This window comes from Kwoniella pini, chromosome 7 (genome assembly GCF_000512605.2).
Source record: "Kwoniella pini CBS 10737 chromosome 7, complete sequence".
NCBI classification, from domain to species: Eukaryota; Fungi; Basidiomycota; class Tremellomycetes; order Tremellales; family Cryptococcaceae; genus Kwoniella; species Kwoniella pini.
In genome coordinates, this window is record NC_091722.1 from 618721 (window position 1) to 635286 (window position 16566).

The 16566-nt window shown below is 40.3% G+C and overlaps 9 protein-coding genes across 9 annotated transcripts; 3 read left to right on the forward strand and 6 right to left on the reverse strand.

Moving 5' to 3' along the window:
• Positions 1 to 51: 51 nt before the first annotated feature.
• I206_105370 (uncharacterized protein) lies at positions 52 to 1272 on the reverse strand (the record flags this gene model as incomplete). Its single annotated transcript, XM_019155465.1, has 1 exon — positions 52 to 1272. One exon carries the CDS (start codon positions 1270 to 1272, stop codon positions 52 to 54), a length of 1221 nt encoding a protein of 406 aa, XP_019011619.1.
• A 912-nt stretch (positions 1273 to 2184) lies between these two features.
• On the reverse strand, positions 2185 to 3501 carry I206_105371 (uncharacterized protein; the record flags this gene model as incomplete). The annotated part of the gene is made up of 1 exon (XM_019155464.1): positions 2185 to 3501. One exon carries the CDS (start codon positions 3499 to 3501, stop codon positions 2185 to 2187), a length of 1317 nt encoding a protein of 438 aa, XP_019011618.1.
• Positions 3502 to 3865: 364 nt separating this feature from the next.
• On the reverse strand, positions 3866 to 4555 carry I206_105372 (uncharacterized protein; the record flags this gene model as incomplete). The annotated part of the gene is made up of 1 exon (XM_019155463.2): positions 3866 to 4555. The coding sequence occupies one exon, from the start codon at positions 4553 to 4555 to the stop codon at positions 3866 to 3868; it is 690 nt and encodes a 229-aa protein (XP_019011617.2).
• A 26-nt stretch (positions 4556 to 4581) lies between these two features.
• Positions 4582 to 5064, reverse strand: I206_105373 (uncharacterized protein; the record flags this gene model as incomplete). Its single annotated transcript, XM_070203109.1, has 1 exon — positions 4582 to 5064. The coding sequence occupies one exon, from the start codon at positions 5062 to 5064 to the stop codon at positions 4582 to 4584; it is 483 nt and encodes a 160-aa protein (XP_070059210.1).
• Positions 5065 to 5712: 648 nt separating this feature from the next.
• I206_105374 (uncharacterized protein) lies at positions 5713 to 7668 on the forward strand (the record flags this gene model as incomplete). Its single annotated transcript, XM_019155462.1, has 6 exons — positions 5713 to 6018; positions 6098 to 6220; positions 6300 to 6354; positions 6426 to 6506; positions 6571 to 6873; positions 6941 to 7668. 6 exons carry the CDS (start codon positions 5713 to 5715, stop codon positions 7666 to 7668), a joined length of 1596 nt encoding a protein of 531 aa, XP_019011616.1.
• A 486-nt stretch (positions 7669 to 8154) lies between these two features.
• I206_105375 (uncharacterized protein) lies at positions 8155 to 8962 on the forward strand (the record flags this gene model as incomplete). The annotated part of the gene is made up of 3 exons (XM_019155461.1): positions 8155 to 8330; positions 8469 to 8649; positions 8774 to 8962. The coding sequence occupies 3 exons, from the start codon at positions 8155 to 8157 to the stop codon at positions 8960 to 8962; spliced, it is 546 nt and encodes a 181-aa protein (XP_019011615.1).
• A 613-nt stretch (positions 8963 to 9575) lies between these two features.
• On the reverse strand, positions 9576 to 10316 carry I206_105376 (60S ribosomal protein eL36; the record flags this gene model as incomplete). Its single annotated transcript, XM_019155460.1, has 4 exons — positions 9576 to 9659; positions 9755 to 9881; positions 9966 to 10050; positions 10274 to 10316. 4 exons carry the CDS (start codon positions 10314 to 10316, stop codon positions 9576 to 9578), a joined length of 339 nt encoding a protein of 112 aa, XP_019011614.1.
• A 1339-nt stretch (positions 10317 to 11655) lies between these two features.
• On the reverse strand, positions 11656 to 13069 carry I206_105377 (uncharacterized protein; the record flags this gene model as incomplete). Its single annotated transcript, XM_019155459.1, has 4 exons — positions 11656 to 11962; positions 12014 to 12191; positions 12271 to 12776; positions 12843 to 13069. 4 exons carry the CDS (start codon positions 13067 to 13069, stop codon positions 11656 to 11658), a joined length of 1218 nt encoding a protein of 405 aa, XP_019011613.1.
• A 1076-nt stretch (positions 13070 to 14145) lies between these two features.
• Positions 14146 to 16309, forward strand: I206_105378 (uncharacterized protein; the record flags this gene model as incomplete). The annotated part of the gene is made up of 15 exons (XM_019155458.1): positions 14146 to 14283; positions 14348 to 14355; positions 14418 to 14550; positions 14611 to 14699; positions 14765 to 14810; positions 14870 to 14955; positions 15017 to 15023; positions 15073 to 15261; positions 15328 to 15351; positions 15417 to 15425; positions 15479 to 15611; positions 15673 to 15732; positions 15793 to 15904; positions 15987 to 16195; positions 16272 to 16309. The coding sequence occupies 15 exons, from the start codon at positions 14146 to 14148 to the stop codon at positions 16307 to 16309; spliced, it is 1281 nt and encodes a 426-aa protein (XP_019011612.1).
• Between the last annotated feature and the right edge of the window lie 257 nt (positions 16310 to 16566).

Sequence of the window (16566 nt, forward strand, 5' to 3'; positions counted from 1 at the left end):
ACTAGTCACTCGCATGACATGTGTTGAAGGGATGACTCAAATTACCAACATTCACTTGGAGGGCACGAATTTCGCTTCGAATGTTTTCAAGTCGACATATCCAGACATCGCAAAGGGTTGCGCTAGTGAAGCGTTCTCAAGGTCAAATTCGTCAGCATAAGATGCTGTTCCAAGCTTTGCCTCAATTTCAAAGTCCCCATTTTCTTTTATATGAGGTCGAAATTTGAATTCTAAATCGCTCAGAGCCCCTTGTCCTGTTGTACCGGACTCTTTCCTACTGGTGATCATTTTTCCAACGGCTTCTGATAGTTCATGATTCAAGGTGGGATGTTTGATGAAGCTATGACTCAATCTCGTCAAAACATAATGGGGAAGCATGTACTGAGACAAGATCTGAGCTTTAAATTCAGTGTTATTTGCAATACTAGGAAGAGATTTTGGAACCTTGCGATTGATGTTTTGAACGATTGACAATGTCTTCGAACCTTCTGGCTTCTCCAATTCCATTTGCAATGTTCCCCCTGATCTGAATGGGAAATGAGGTACGTGCAGACCACTTTCCGTGGGAACACCCCTATGTTCTTCTAGATGTTGCAAGTAAAATCCATGATTGTTGTCTGGCGATGCAGAAATATCCCCAGTAGATGGCTCTTCTACAATTCCCCGATCCAGCCTTTGCCATGCAGCCTTCCGATTCGGCAATGAATTGACGTGATTGAGATACTGAATAACGATTGAATCATGACTCCATTTGTCAGCTTCAGCCTTCAACTCTTCGTTGATATCGCTGATGAGTCCATCGACCCCCAACGATTCCATAGCGAGTACTGTGTCTGGATCATCTGACCTGCTTTCACAGAACTCATCGACGATTGTCTCATATGTCTCAAGTTTGGCGTTCTCAATCGCAGGAGGAAGAAGATGAATTGTATCCGCAATCCTAAATCCAATTCCTTCCTGAGTCTGAATTTCACTTTGGATCATCGCTAATTCGTCTTCAGGGAGACTTTCAATTGTTTGATGAGATGTTGGCATCGTATGAGACTCAGTTGTAGGCATATTTCCACTGGATGTGTTGATTCGCTCATTGAGTCTGTTCACGGAATCCTGTACATTTTTTCCTGCGAGACCTTCGAATAAAGTGTAATCGGTTTGGAGAATACGCGAAGCAATTGCATTCCGAGATCGAAGTGCGCGCAGCCGAGCTTCGGCATTTGGCAATCGTGAATCGGGGACCGATGAAGGGTCATTATTAATAGTAGAAGTACTCATTTCGACAAAGTTTTAGATTGATTGGAATTGTACTGTTAGCTATGAGGGACAAGTGGCGGAAATCTGTAATCCAAAGTCTTAATTTGGGTCAAGGAAGGAGTGGCAAATGGTTTGAGTTTATGTGAATCGATGTGACCGAGATGCCTCTTATATATGTGAAATTGACTGACGTCTTCGAGACTGTTGCTACTTTACCTAGAAAGGATGACTTTCATATCATGAAAGGATGAATCTCACCGTGAAATAGAAAGGAAAGTTTACTCACTGATGTCATACGGTCTTCCCTCTCTATGACGAGGCTGTAAGGATCGTCGTGGACGAGACCGAGCCAATTACGACACTGAGAGAAAGATCGTCATTGATGCAATTTGGTCTTCAATGCTACGACGCGTCTGCAAGGAGCATCTCTTTGGCCAGGCTCAAAGCATTATTCGGGTAAAATGGAAAAGTAGCTTCTTTCGCTTAGCGCATAAGTTTTTCTCTATCGATGACGAGGCTGAAATTCTCCATAGGACAAGACCGAGCCTATCATGAATGACACTGACGGAAAAGTATCGTCATTGATGCAATTTGGGCTTCGATGCTATGACCAGCCTATAAGAAGCGTCTCTATGACCAGGCCGATTTCACCATGACATCAAAAAAGAAGTATCTTTATCAACGTCATAGGCTTTCCCTTCTTATATCTTCGGTGCAAGGGGTGTTTCTACAGCATGACGCTGGGCGTCCGATTAAAGTCTCTGCTTATTTCAGACCAGCAATTCGTGTAACAATCAGCTTATCGGTATATCACACCGAATAATTCTGCCACTCTCATCGAATGGATCACAGTATCTGAGACGCCTGATATACATTCTTATGGTGTAGAGACATATAAGGAATAGCTGATATACATAATTCATGATTCGATAGCTAGCAACGTCCGTCCTTCAAGAGCGCAGATAGTGAGCTGTAATCACTGCAATCTGGGTGAATTCGCCTTGTACTGGAATTGGGTAAATTGATAGCATCGAAGAAATAGCCCGCACCCTGATCTTCGTTTGACCAACACAAGGTGAAGTCTAATTCTCCTTGAGAATTTTTGAAAGGTTCAACCATGATCGATAAATCGGTCATCGTTCCTTGACCTGTCCTTCCGGATGATTCGCGTTCCTTCAAAGTAGGTTTCAAAAGGTCTTCTAATTTATTCTGCAACAGGATATCTCCCGACATGTGGCTGACGATCCGATCAATGTCGCTAGCGGATATCAATTTCTTCAAATCACTATCTCCCTCTTGAGATGCTTTCTTTAGAGCAGAGGGTACTTCTGAACCCAGTCTTTCTAATACACTTTTTCCGAATTCAAGAGGCCAAAGACTTCTCTTTTCTTGTTCCATCAACAATTTTTGGACGCTAGAATTTCTCCTAAATGGAAAATTGAGCATGTGAAAGGGACGAGTCCATTTTTCATTGTTACAATCTGTCTGATCGCTTTCAAGAGTACATTTGTGTTGTCTTTGGAGACCATTATCTTCGAAGTCAAGTTTCTGATCAGTGTAACTGCGAGTACTTGTCCAATCCTTGATGACGGTCTCAGGTAACGACATATCTCGTAAATATACCTCAGACAATGAGTTTCCATCATTTGCTTCAATGGCTTTCAAAATTTTGTTGACCATGATCTCACGTGCAAAATCCTCTGTCACATCTAGAAGATCTTCGGACATACTCTCTATTATCGACTGCGTCGGACAATCAGCAATTTGCAAAGTGGCTTTATCATATTTTCGAGTTTTGATCCAACCATTATACATAACATTTAAAATTTGTTCGTGATTTTCTCTGAATCGAGTCTCGGATAATTTCACGTTTCTTAATATGGTAGCTTGTAGAGACTCTAATCTTCCTATAGTCTTTTGGTCCGAATAGGTGAAAAGGGAGCGGACAAATTTGGCAACTCGTCCACCTCGTTCTATATCAACCTCACTCCTCTTTTCTTCATCGTCAAGCATTCGTTTAAGCGTAAGCGTCACATCCTCTCTCCGTGCTAAATCCTTCTCATTGACAAATCCCTTCTTCCAGAGATCACTGTAACTTTTCCTGGAGATACCACTGAAAGTAAGAAATAAGGTTCGTTTTAGATCATCAATTCGGGTCGTATCCTCGCCGTAAGTGGCGTGACAATCTACCTTGGTGTCGTTGAGACTTGATTCTCTATCACTGTTAGGATGTGAACGGATTGGCAGCATCTTATGAGTATCGTAGGCGCTGTTGAGATTTGTATAACTTGACCGTCAAAAATGGCGATTACGAAAACTCTAACAATCAGCGGTGGCGAAATGATAGATAGTAATTGTGTGTAAAGGGGGTTTGTAGATTGTCGAGACGCTATAATCATACGTATTGTTATATTCGTGCTGAAAGTTGTGCTATATATGAATGCATGGAAGGCCACGGTGAAAAAACTACTACGGTATGAAAGGAAAGTATTGCACACAGGAGTGAATGCTGCAATCCATTGAGCACCGATAGTACTGGAAGGTCACTGGAGTCGCTCTATTGTATTGGTAGTGGCAAATCAAAGTCCACCATCTACTGTATGAATATGATTCTTCATTCACTCCACTGCGACGAGGCGGCATCCAATCTTCTTCTTCGAGATCCAGCTCCCACAAGATCACTAATTCTGATCCTAGGGGGGAAGTGCTCGGTATCGAAAAAACTACCTAAACCCCTATCTTCGCTCGTCCAACCTAGGTGTATATCTTCTACCAGTCCATCGGTTTCTATCGAAGCCTTGAAATCAAGATCGTTTAGGGAGCCTCGACCTGTTTCTCCTGATGATCTTCTACGAGCTAAAGCATTTTCCAAGTCGTCAGTGATTCGCGAAATCAAAGCTGAATTGACCACAACTTTGTTAGCTAACTTTGGAATATTGTATCCTCCACGACGATGACGCCTAACCTGACTGTTAGTATCATCATCATCATCATCATCATCGCACAGTCCTAAGATCGATGTTCTAGCACGTTCCATGAATCGAGGTACGATTGTTGGAAGTAAGCTTTTTTCAGCATTTGCAAGTCGGGTTTGGACTACACCATCTCGCTTGAATGGGAAGATAGGGAGATCCAAATAGTACGAATCTTTGTTCCAGCGTTTGTCTTCAGAATTCCTTAGGCTCAAAATCCATTTCTTCTTTGTGAGGTCACTTGGAATTCTAACGCTGAGACTCAGAGAATTTTCAACATCTTTGCGACATAATGGCTGGTTTCTCTCGATTGTGTGGTGAATGAAGGTCATGTATTCAGCCGTATAACCCTCTATGCTTAATTTCCGAACGCTTTTTCTAAAGTCAGCATCCAAATCCTCGCTATAATCTTGGAAATTCTCATCACATGATTTCGTTTGATTCGTGGCTTCATCCATAGTCCTTCGATGAAAAAATCTTCAACAGTGGCAGCAAGCAATTCTCTTTCGGTATCTTTGATCTTCTTAGGAAGGATATCAACATTTTCGATAAGGAAATTTAAACGTTCTTGCTTTTTGATAATCTGCTGCTTCAACTCGGATCTCGATTTTGACTTGAGAGGACCTGTGATCATATCAGAGAAATGAGAAAGCCTCGATGATTTTGCTTGATTTTGTTGTTGGGTCGTAACGTAATTATCGACCTTGCTCTTAGTTTCCTCTTTGATTTTGTCCATATCCCAGTTTTCTCTGATTGACGATTTTGTAATCTCTGGAATGGACTGCTCAAAGCCCGTGAGCGCTCGGTCGAGACGGATCAGCTCAAATCCACTATCTGACATGTTGAGAGTTATTTGTTATTCAGTATGAGTATTTGCGAATGTGGTTTCAGTAAATCTATCTGAGCTGTTTGTGTTACCACTTCATGCAGAATTTACAGCGTTCTACCCTTTATATATATGTACAGGGAAGTACTTTCTGCTTGAGTCGAATACTGCCTGACATCATGCTTGGAGAAGACTATGCGAAACATCCTTTCTCCGCAAGTGTCATAGCCTTCGGGCAGGCTATAGAGGAGCTCGAAAGCAGCTATTACTCCACCAGGCAGCGTACCAGGGGTGAGCGCTGATCAAGAGGGTGATAAGCCTCTGAGAAAACGATGATAACATAGGTAGTGATCCCCTAACGTGTATGCATACTATACATGGCAGACCCCAAGCGATGGCTTTGACATTTCTCGGCCGATTTATATGTATCAACTGTGAACATGTGTGATTGCGGGGTAAACCGATATCATCGCACATGAGGTTGAAAAATGACGTCAAATGATCGCAATTTACTGAAAAGTCCGCTAATAGCAACACTGATATCATATAATTAGCTACATCATCCATCCGCATACTTCAACAAGAAATTATATCTTTATCTTGACTGATTCATCCTCATCAGTCTGAAGAAGCAATTTCCGAAAGAGCGACAACTACTTCAGGATGAACAGAACATTGGCTTTGTCCGGCAAGAGGGGCTTCCTCTTACCTATTCGACCGAAGCCTTCCCCTCTCCCTTCAAATCTCGCTAGACCAAAGCTACCCATTACTCCTTCCTCTCAACTGACCGTTGCTCAAGCGCTGTTCCCCCAACTTAGAGGAAGTGGTATAAGATTTTATGCAAAACAGACTGAACCTGGAGATAAAGAACATCCACAATCGAAAGGACCCAATCCTGGACCCAATCCAGAAACTATACATATTAGTAACAGAGAAGATCAAAATAGTACATCTGGAGCAGCAGCTGAGGTGAGTATTGATTTCTCTCTTTTTCGTGTTCCGATCGTAAAAGAGTTTGTACTAATATTCGACGGGATGCCGATTGTAGCTCAAGGGAATGACTAAAGATTTCGCAAGTCTGATTGCTGGTTCTTCTCCACAAGCTCAGGGATTAGGCGCAAGAGAAGTTTCTGCTCAAGGAGGATCTCATGGAAGTATCGCAGAAGATTTCGTACGTATCTCTTCAAGCATCACTTGGACTACTACCTTATGCTCTACAAACATTATGCTGAGATTTCCATGAAATATAGTACTCGGTTACTAAGGGCATGTTTACTTCTGTACCTAAACCAGTCCTTTATACAGGTAAGTGAGCCTTCATATATGGCTCAAGACAGCTCGAGTACAGATGGCTGAAACATGTCTCGTTGTTACAGGTCTTGCCGGAACGATACCTTACCTCGGTACATCACTGTCAATCGTCGCACTCGCTAGAGAAGCTTCTTTAGCCGCAGCTTGTAAGCTTGTCCTGCCGCTCTGGCATTCAAACAGAAGTGAAGACTAATAAAATGTCTTCTGTAGCTGGCGGAGAGTCTCCCGCAGGATTAGACCTCGCAACATGCTTGTCATATTTACACACCATGGAACACATCCAAATCACCTACGGTGCGATTATTCTTTCTTTCCTCGGTGCTCTTCATTGGGGAATGGAATTTGCCAAATTAGGGGGTGAGCAGGGATACCAAAGATTACTCATTGGTATCGTGCCTGTCCTTGCTGCTTGGCCTACTTTATTGGCATCACACGGTATCGCCCTCGCTGCTCAATGGTTCGGATTTACTGGAATGTGGTTTTTGGATCAAAGAGCTGCTATTGCAGGGTGGAGTGAGTACAGCCCTGCGTATACCAAGATTACACTATATAACGCTGATAATTACTCCCTTATGATTAGCAACTAATTGGTATTCTACCTACCGATTCTACTTATCCATCATTGTAGGATTCTCTATCATCGGTACTTTAGTAGGAACCTCAATATACGGTGCAGGAGCAGGAGCAATTACAGATCCTACTTCCCCTCACTTAAATCACACCACAGAAAGAACATCAGCTTTAAAAAGATTAGATAGAGTTAAAGAGAAGAATTTCCCAACTCATGATAAAAATGCCAAAGTAAATAGAGTAGAAGGTAAAGTTGCGGGACCTATTCAAGTTGAAGAATCAAATGAAAGTTTCTTGAAACTTCGAAATATAGAAAAGGAAGAACAAGAAGCTAAAGAAGCAGAAGAAAAAGAAAAGAAAGAAAAACAAGAAGAAGAAAAAAAACAAAAAGAACAAGATGAAAAAGAAAATAAACAAAAAGAATCTAGTAAAGGTATGAAATCTGGATCAAAAGATAGAGAAGGAGGTGAAAATGAAAAAGATCAAGGAAAAAAGAAAGCTGCTGAACAAGGAGCTGATAAACAGTCCGAAGGTGTTGAAAAAGAACAAGATAAAGAAGGAGATGATAAGGGTGGTGAAGAGAAAGATGAATCCAAAGATGAACAAAAAGGAGATGAAAAAGAAGATAAACAAGAGAAATCTAACGATAATCAAGGGGGAGATAATAAAGATGATAAACAGGAAAAAGCTGCCAAGGAGAAAGGCGCTGCTGGTGATGAGAACACTGGAATGAGGTAATTTTAGATTAGATCGAGCGCTGAAGAGTTGAGCTCAAGAAAAGAAGTAATTAAGTAGTGACCATGTAGCTAAATAAAGAAAAGGAATTAAATGGACATGTAGCTTATATACCCTTGTTTCGGATGACTGCAGGTTCTTTCATATACTGTTCTGTCATCGGCTCTAGAACTGCTCAGTTCAGTCACTGTGTCAAAACAAAAGCAGTCCGTTGTCCAGTGGTAATTCAGATAACATACATAAGATTAACCGCATCATGGAAAGTGACAAGAACTCAAATAACAGGCGTTGCTCAATATGGTTGCACCGAAGGAGATTTGAGATTGCCTTTTGACTGTTGACGTCATTTTGAAATACAACCGAACTTTTCGAAATAAGTTTGAGATCTTGATATATAAGTTACTATTGAATTACCTTTTCAACAGAACTTATTAAGACTTGATTAATTGTCATTCAAGACTCAAGTATCCTGAGTTGCAGAATCGAATCATGACATCTTCTTCTGCCAATTCGTCACCACCTGTATTACCAAATCAACAAAGTGATAAACCAAATTCAACAAAATTTCATAAAGCTAAAGTAAATTTAGAATATTTAGCATTAGGATCAAAAGCTTCCATAGTTCCTGCTTCTTTAACTACTAGATCTGCTCTTACTACTACAAGGTGAGTGAAAAGTAGGACAAAATTGGTAATGAAGTGATAAGATCCATTCAAAATGATGAAGATATTCACAATTTCTGTCATATCACTTTTTTGTAATTTTCTTATAAGCTAAGCTGATTAAATTATACTTCTTGATAGATATGTTGTCAAGTATATTATCAGAAGATTGATTAGATATGCAAAATATGCAGCTGTTGGTGCAGCTATAGCTGCTATTGGAGGTGGATTATTAGGTACATTAGGAAGTGGTTTAGCTTTTTTCGCTGCTCCTGGAATAGGAGTTGGAATGGGTATAGGAGTTTTAACTGCTATTACCAAAGTAAGTCAATCGGTTAATTTGAAATTCCCTCAAATTAATACATATTGTAATCAAATTTGCTCTATTTACTGAGATACTTTACAATTTTGAGAAAAGCAAAAAAAGCTAATTGTAATTTTGATAGTTTGGTTGGCGACATAGAGGAAATTATTTTAGAGGAGGTATATGGGAAGGATGGTCAAATATGAAAGAAAGAGCTCAAGCAGGACATGATGGTTCAAAAGATGAAGCTTTAGATGCAGCTTATAAAGAAGAAGAAAGAAGAAAAAATGAGAATAAACAAAAGAGGAATGATGTTTGGATGAGGATTTAATCGGAAGTGGAAGTATTGACAATAAGGGAAACATATTTTGTCAAATTATTTGGGTATTTATTTAACCTTTTCATATAATTTTACTATAAAAGCAATTTGTTGTATCGATACAATGCATTATTACAATGTACTGTGACATCCTAGATGTATATAATTTGTCAAGTGTGATCAGAAGGCGATATTAATGATCATTCACATTCTTCCCAAGACAACGTCGAACCCAGTTTTCAATGATAAAAATATATCTGAGTCTGATTATGCACGATCACTCCTTTTCATGTACCTGTTCAGAAAGCGACCCAGACACTCAGTCCTCAAGCAATCGCTTCATCAGTTGAGAGCAAATGTAATTTGTTCCCTACACCTTATCTGAAAAGTATGTTCTCTCGCATCTCCGATTCAGGATTTCTCAGCACTAAGTCATGACAATGACAACAACACCACAATTCTCGGAATACTCGCATAATTGTGATCTGTTCAACATTTATCCGCACGATTGACACAATCCAGATCCCCAGCCCTTGGAGACAGAGTGCAACATATCCATCATCCCCAATGCATGATCATGAAAAACAAAGCCAAACTATCCTTAACTAATACATTAGAGAATAATTTAGTGACCAGTGTGTCGTCTTTGTTCTTGGATGACGTTGGAGAGTTCTTCGATCTTTCTCTTGGATCTGAGAAGGGTACCGAGCTGTTTCAATCAAATTCATTAGCATCATATTAACAGATACCATTACCACAAATATCTGCCGATAGAACCCGATTCATAGATAAAACCAAACTCACTCTCTTTTTGGTGAGTTTCTTAGCTTTCTTATCTTTTGAGTTTCTCAACAATTCCATAACTCTCTTCTCGTATGGCGAGAATCCAGCAACTTCTCGGATAACGGATTTGACGAAAGTCTTTTTCTCGCTGAGGCATCAAAAAACGATTTGTCAATCTGGCTGTTCTATATAATTTTCATCATTGGTAGATGATGCTCAAACTCGAACTCACGTCTTGACACCTTTCTTGTGGGAAGGTTTGACAGTCTTAGGGATAACGGTGGTAGGTCGTCCCTTGTTTTGACCGTATCGGAGGTCTATTCGATGCACACGATTTCATCAGCATTCTGTTCCTCTTTGTGCAACTTTGTTCCGCTCTCCTCCTTTCTCAGGTCATTGTACACTGTCCTGCTCTATTCCACTCTTAGTCCTACTTTCTGCCTCATGTGTATGATAGATTCCCCAACTCATCCTCTCCAAAATTATCCCAAATCCTCATCGTCCAACAAAGACTGTCGATGCAAGACATAAAATACCCACTAGATCGAGCTACAGGAGCAGAGGACATCTCAACGTCGGCCATTTTGACTTATTTTTTTAATTCTAATATCCCAAATCAAATGATTTATCCAAATATATCCAATTTAATATCCAATAATATCAATCAACAAAGCAGATTTCCCAAAGATTTGATGGCGATTTGAACAGTATTGATAGACGTTGAATGAGTTTTATTCCGAGTAAGGCAAGGGAAATTTTGTATTTTGAGGAATAGGATATATTCCGAAATACATATATTGATTGATCGATGTAGAAAACAGGTTGAAATGACAAGAGAAAAATAGGTATTCCTAGATTAGCATGACTCCTCTTCAGATCTTTCTAAAATGACAGTGATGACTTACGGGTTTGACTTGAAGGTTGAAAAGAAGAAGGATATAATACTTTTAATGTAATTTTGACTAATTTGGGATATTCGATGGAAACGGTGAGTAAGGGTAGTATGGTGGTGTACAACTCACTATGGTCTCTGTATGGTGTATATGGTGGTGTATACCGAATGAATTCAATTAAAGTGTAGATTTTTGACGGGATTATTTAAATTACCGATAAAGTAGAATGTGGCGAAACTGCTTTTTAACTTAGAACAATTAATACATAAACAGATGCTATAACGTGACGCGGCATAAATTTATCTTGAAATAGATTCTTGCACGTGCTTATCAATTACTGTACATTTGAAGAATCTTACCCATAGGCCCATGCAAGGTGTATATAAACAATTTCACCTAATTATCCTTTTCATATTTTCCTTTTTCTTCACACATAAAATCCAGACTTAAACCATAATTACGCTCTTTAACACAAAAAATACCGTGGGCGAATAATTTAATGGCGTCTGGAAAGAAAAAGAAAAAAATCGCCTGTTTATAATACTTCTTTTCCAATCTTTGATAATTTTTAGTTAAATGTTGAATTAGAAAAAGAAGTTTCGCTTAGGGCTTACAATACCCAACTTATATGTTAAATTTTTCATGCACCACAAATCAGATCTTCAATAAGAAGGGATATATTACCTTTTTTCCGTTCGATAGGAAGTGTTTATCTGCCAGAATAATGTATCGCTAATCTTTAATGGGAGTTGGTCTTCAACGCATTCGTTCCCCTTTTGTGGAATTACGCGAGATCAATGTATCTTCAATACAAGAATTCATCATCATTGTCCGGAAAACAAAGTCTACTGTACATCTATAGAAAAGACAAGCAAGCAGTAGATTACGTGATTGATATTTAAGAACAACGCTGAGATACGCTAGAGGTGGTTCTCTCTATCCTTGAGTTAACCTTCCAATCATCATGTTTTTCTTATCACTGATTCGACACCAGTCTGGATACTCTCACTCATGCAGAGAGCAATCACCTTATAAGACTGATAATCCAAATAAGGCTAATACCACACTGCCAAGGATGGTCCATCCGCCGAGAATCACTTGTACAGGAGTAGCAGAACTGACAGTAGCTTTATCTCCCGTTACATTACTAGCTCCGGCTCCAGCGTAAAGTTGAATATTTTTGAAATACACGAATTGATCCGTTGGTGTTGCCCAACTTGAGTCGTCCCCACCGAAGAAAGAAGAGAAAAATAATCCTCCAACGGAATTCAGATTTGTTGATGTTCGAATGACCAAGTTTTGGAATGATAATGCTTGAACACCATTGTACCATAATCTATCAACTGTATCAGCGCTTTCTTTCGCAAACGATATTGATCATACTTACTCGACTATGCCATTCGCAGTTCCAACTTCATTTAAAATTACTAATAATTGTATAGTTTGCCATTGTCCAGTTACGAAAGAGAATGATCCTCTAGCTAAAGAAGTTCCGTAATCTGAATTACAAGTGACTTGAGATTGGGAACAAAAGTTTTTCTGACTAGTAGGAATGTATGCGTAAACTAACACGTAAAAGTCTCAGCGTTAGCTCTGTAAACATGTATGAGCTGTTTAAACTACAGCTAATGGTGAGATACTCACCTTCACCAGCTCCATTTGGTCTCCACATCAATCGAGTACTGAAACAAGTTGTACCGTCCGTCTGATTACCACCTGAACATCCTTTTGGATCAGGTCCACCACGTAGACCAGGCAATTTCCCACCTTGATTCCAAGCGTATCCAGATGGGAACCACACATCATAACTCAACATCATTCTTTCATATTGTCCTGTGGTAGTCGTATTACTGCCACTACTGGATGAGGCAACTTTTGCGTCGGTCGACATCAGTGGATCTGCATAAAATTGAGTTCCACCTGTCTTTTTGGAATATGATCCTTGAGGATATTCGATACGTAATACGGGTGCTTCACCATCTAAATTGGTTGATGCGGGATATGCTACTGAGGTAGTTGTACTTGCAGTCGAGGAAGAACTAGCAGCTGATGAAGTTTTGGTTTTTGTACTGCTTTTACTCGATGAGGTGGATGATTCTTGCCTTCGTACTAGTGTTGAAGTGGAAGTTGAGGGATCAGGAGAGAAGACACTGAATCCAGCTCGATTGATCAGTCAACACAATGAGGAGAAAATAGTATGACCTGACTTAACTCACATATCAGAATTACCCCAATCTACACCTTTCTTATTGTACAAACTCCATTGTCCATCTATCCAAGTATTTGCGTCTGCACTATTTAAAGTCTCGTCCGGAAATGTGAAATTATAAGATGCTGTAAGGCCATATTGAGATGCAACGTCTTGAGTGGATACTGCCGATGTATATGTAAGTAGTGTCGAGACCAAAATTATAGCGGACGAAGTCGGTATGGCATGCAGCATGTTGCCAAGAATAAGGAATTATGTGATCTTCTCAGATATGCAGAGTATGTGATAAACGGGAAAGGTAGTCTTGAGTAGTGTTTTATCTTCACTGGAGTCGCTTCAATATCAAACCAAGTGAATTTTTTCGATAAATATAGGAGTTGATAAATTTAGGTTACAAGTAACCGAAATAGAATGGGGCTTGTCGAAACGAACTAAGTTTTAGTACGAGACGCAACTGTAATTTTTTTTGTTCTTGAGAGCGGGTGATTTTTCTTTGTTTATCTAGATCTGAGCAAGGTATTTATACGAATGTTCTATCAAGTTTGTAAGAAGAAGTCATGATCATCGATGTCGGATATCAATGTTAGATGAATAGATTGTTTATGCTTTTTGCGGAATAAGTTGACGCGTTCCTTAGACTTTTCCTGATTCAAAAAAGAGGAAAAGATAACGTAACCGCTTACGCGGCATCAACTCTTGGTCCTGACTTACGATATCAATATTGTATTTTTAGGTTGTCTTATACCATTTCTTCCCAATTGTCATTGCACAGCTTATAGGTAAATAATACACTACTGTACCACATGTTCACCTTTGAGATCTACAATTATCTTCACAGTGTTTGACTTTGAAATAGGAGGAGCGGCCGTCATATTCCGTCTTTGCACATGGAAGCTCTGATCCTTCGGGGATCCTTACACCACGCGACGGTACCAATACCTCCACCATGATGAAAAACTAACAACAATGGGGCTCCGCATTATTATTCTTCCCTTTGATCAGGTTACGTCGGTATGCGTTCATCATGTCCTTCTTGAAAACCGTTTATACACAGCTTTGCAACAACCCAACGCCTTTATCTGATTTACTCCCCTCTTCAGATCTATTCCATGACGCAAGGAACATAATTACGTCTTGAAATTCAGATATAGAGTGAAAGAGAGATCTATATGTCCTTGAAGAACGCCAACACAGATCTAGTCAACAAAGAAAAAACCAAAATTCCCTCTAAACCACCTTTCACATCAAGAAAACCTAATTACACCTTAATCTGCCTGTTTCTAGGTTTGGCATTATTCAATCTCTACATTATGGGCTTCGGTAATTTTTTGTCTCAGAAATTTGGTAGTAAGGATAACAACGTATCGGTTGAGAATTCGGGAGGAACAGCTCAACAATTTTATGGAGGACATAGTGGATCAGGTGGAAAGAGAGTTGTAGGGTACTTTGTAAGTAATCTACCTCATCGATTCGCTTCAATCTGACGAGGCACAATACTGATCCTGTGTGCAGGTCAACTGGTGGGTCTCACTGAATTTGACCTTTTTGGTCTTAGCTACAACCTATACTGAATTGCCAATAGGGGTATATACGGTAGAAAGTACTTCCCGCAACAAATCCCGATTAATGACTTGACTCATATCAATTATGCTTTTGCCAACGTCAATAAAGAGACGGGAGAAGTGTACTTGAGCGACTCGTGGGCCGATGTAGAGGTGAGTTGTCTTACCAAATCTGAGATTCTCAAAATTCAGCTAATTGCATATATCCATTAGATCCACTTCGATGGTGATAGATGGGATGAGCCGGGCACCAATCTTTACGGTTGTTTCAAAGCTATCTATCTGTTGAAGAAGCAGAACAGGTAAATATCTGCTCACCTTGACATCATGAATGTCTGATTCTACAGTAGGCTGACTTGATATGCAGAAATTTAAAGGTTTTGCTTTCTATCGGAGGATGGACTTATTCTCCCGTGAATCAGCTTACTCCTAGAAAGAACTTGCATCGAGCTGACAAGCTGTTCCTCCGCAGAATTTCGTCAACATTGTCAATAAATCTTGGCGAAGCAAATTCGTAGAAACTGCTGTCAAGCTTGTCGAGGATCTCGGTATTGACGGGTAAGATCACGGAATCTGACTGATTCGGACAAGTAGCTAACTGCTCAACCATCAAATGTAGATTGGACGTGAGTGTTAAACAAGGCACAAGACGAGTCAAAGCTCATTGGGCTCTAGATTGACTACGAATATCCCTCGACTTCCCAACAAGCTGAAGCTTACGTCTCACTTCTGGCTGAACTGAGAACTGGCCTTGTCAGGCTGGCTCAAGCCAATCATCAACCTGCTGGTCAATACGAGCTCACCGTAGCTGCTCCATGCGGTATGCAAAACATGGAGATCCTTAGAGCCAAAGACATGGATGCGGTAAGTTTCGCATTCTGACAACAAGCGAACCCAACTCTACTCGAGCTGATTTTTCCTCGTCGACAGTCCTTAGATTTCTGGAATTTAATGGTGAGTTACAGAACAATTGACTGCTCTTGGAATTCAGGCTGAGATCAATTCCTTCTTGCTTTCAGGCCTATGATGTAAGTCAATATGATTGGCTCCCACTATAGTCAGCTAATGTGACTGTGATTAGTTCGCCGGATCTTGGGACCAAGTCGCAGGTCATCAAGCTGCGCTGTACGCGGATGATCCCGGAGCCAACTCCGTAGACAAAGCTGTGAGATTCTACAATTTGCAAGGTATCGATAAAAGCAAGCTTGTTGTTGGTAAGCCCAATATGCAGGGTCCGAGACTATCAGTCTTTGTAACTCATGTGGATCATTTCAGGTATGCCTCTCTATGGCAGAGCATTCACTAATACGGACGGTATTGGACGTCCTTTTCAAGGTAACTCGTTTTGATTCCGCTCTATATGCCACGTCTTACTGAGGTGGTGTTGTAATTCAGGCGTTGGTGAGGGATCTTGGGAAGGTGGGATGTGGGACTACAAGGCACTGCCTCAACCTGGTGCCGAGATTATCAATGATTCTCGTCTCGGGGCTTCGTATAGCTACAATCCGTAAGTTGGTTCGTGTATGAGGATATCGGATTAGTCTTCTCACCTTACTGTAGCTTCGCTGACTAAAGATGTCATATGACAGTCACCAGAGCTTATTGATCAGCTATGATACACCCGAGATCGCTCGACAAAAAGCCAATTACATCAAAAGAGAGGGACTGGGCGGGGCGATGTGGTGGGAATTGGATGCAGATAAGCCTGAACATTCTGGCTTAAGCTTGGTGAGGATTGTAACGAACGAACTTGGCAGTTTGGAGAAGAAACAGAATGAGTTGAACTATCCCCATAGCAGTGAGTCAATCTATTGTGCCATCAGGCAGTACTTTGACAACGATGCTTTCGAAGCTGAATCGACATTGCTTCCTAGAGTACGAGAACCTCAGAGCCGGTATGCCGGGTCAGTGAATTGACTCCGTCGTGGTTTCTGAAGATGCAGATGAGAGGAGAAGGATGTGTTACTATAAGAATGAGCCTAAATTCTCATCACATCCTTCCGCGTCCTATAAATTCATGTAGCATTTTAATGTCCATAATGAATCATATCATGTCATGTTATGTTTAATCTCCTATCCGGTTATCTCCGGTGCTACTTTGAATGGGTGTGAACTTTTCTTCCAAATTAATAGCCGAGATTTACTTCGGACCAATTGATAACGTCATAC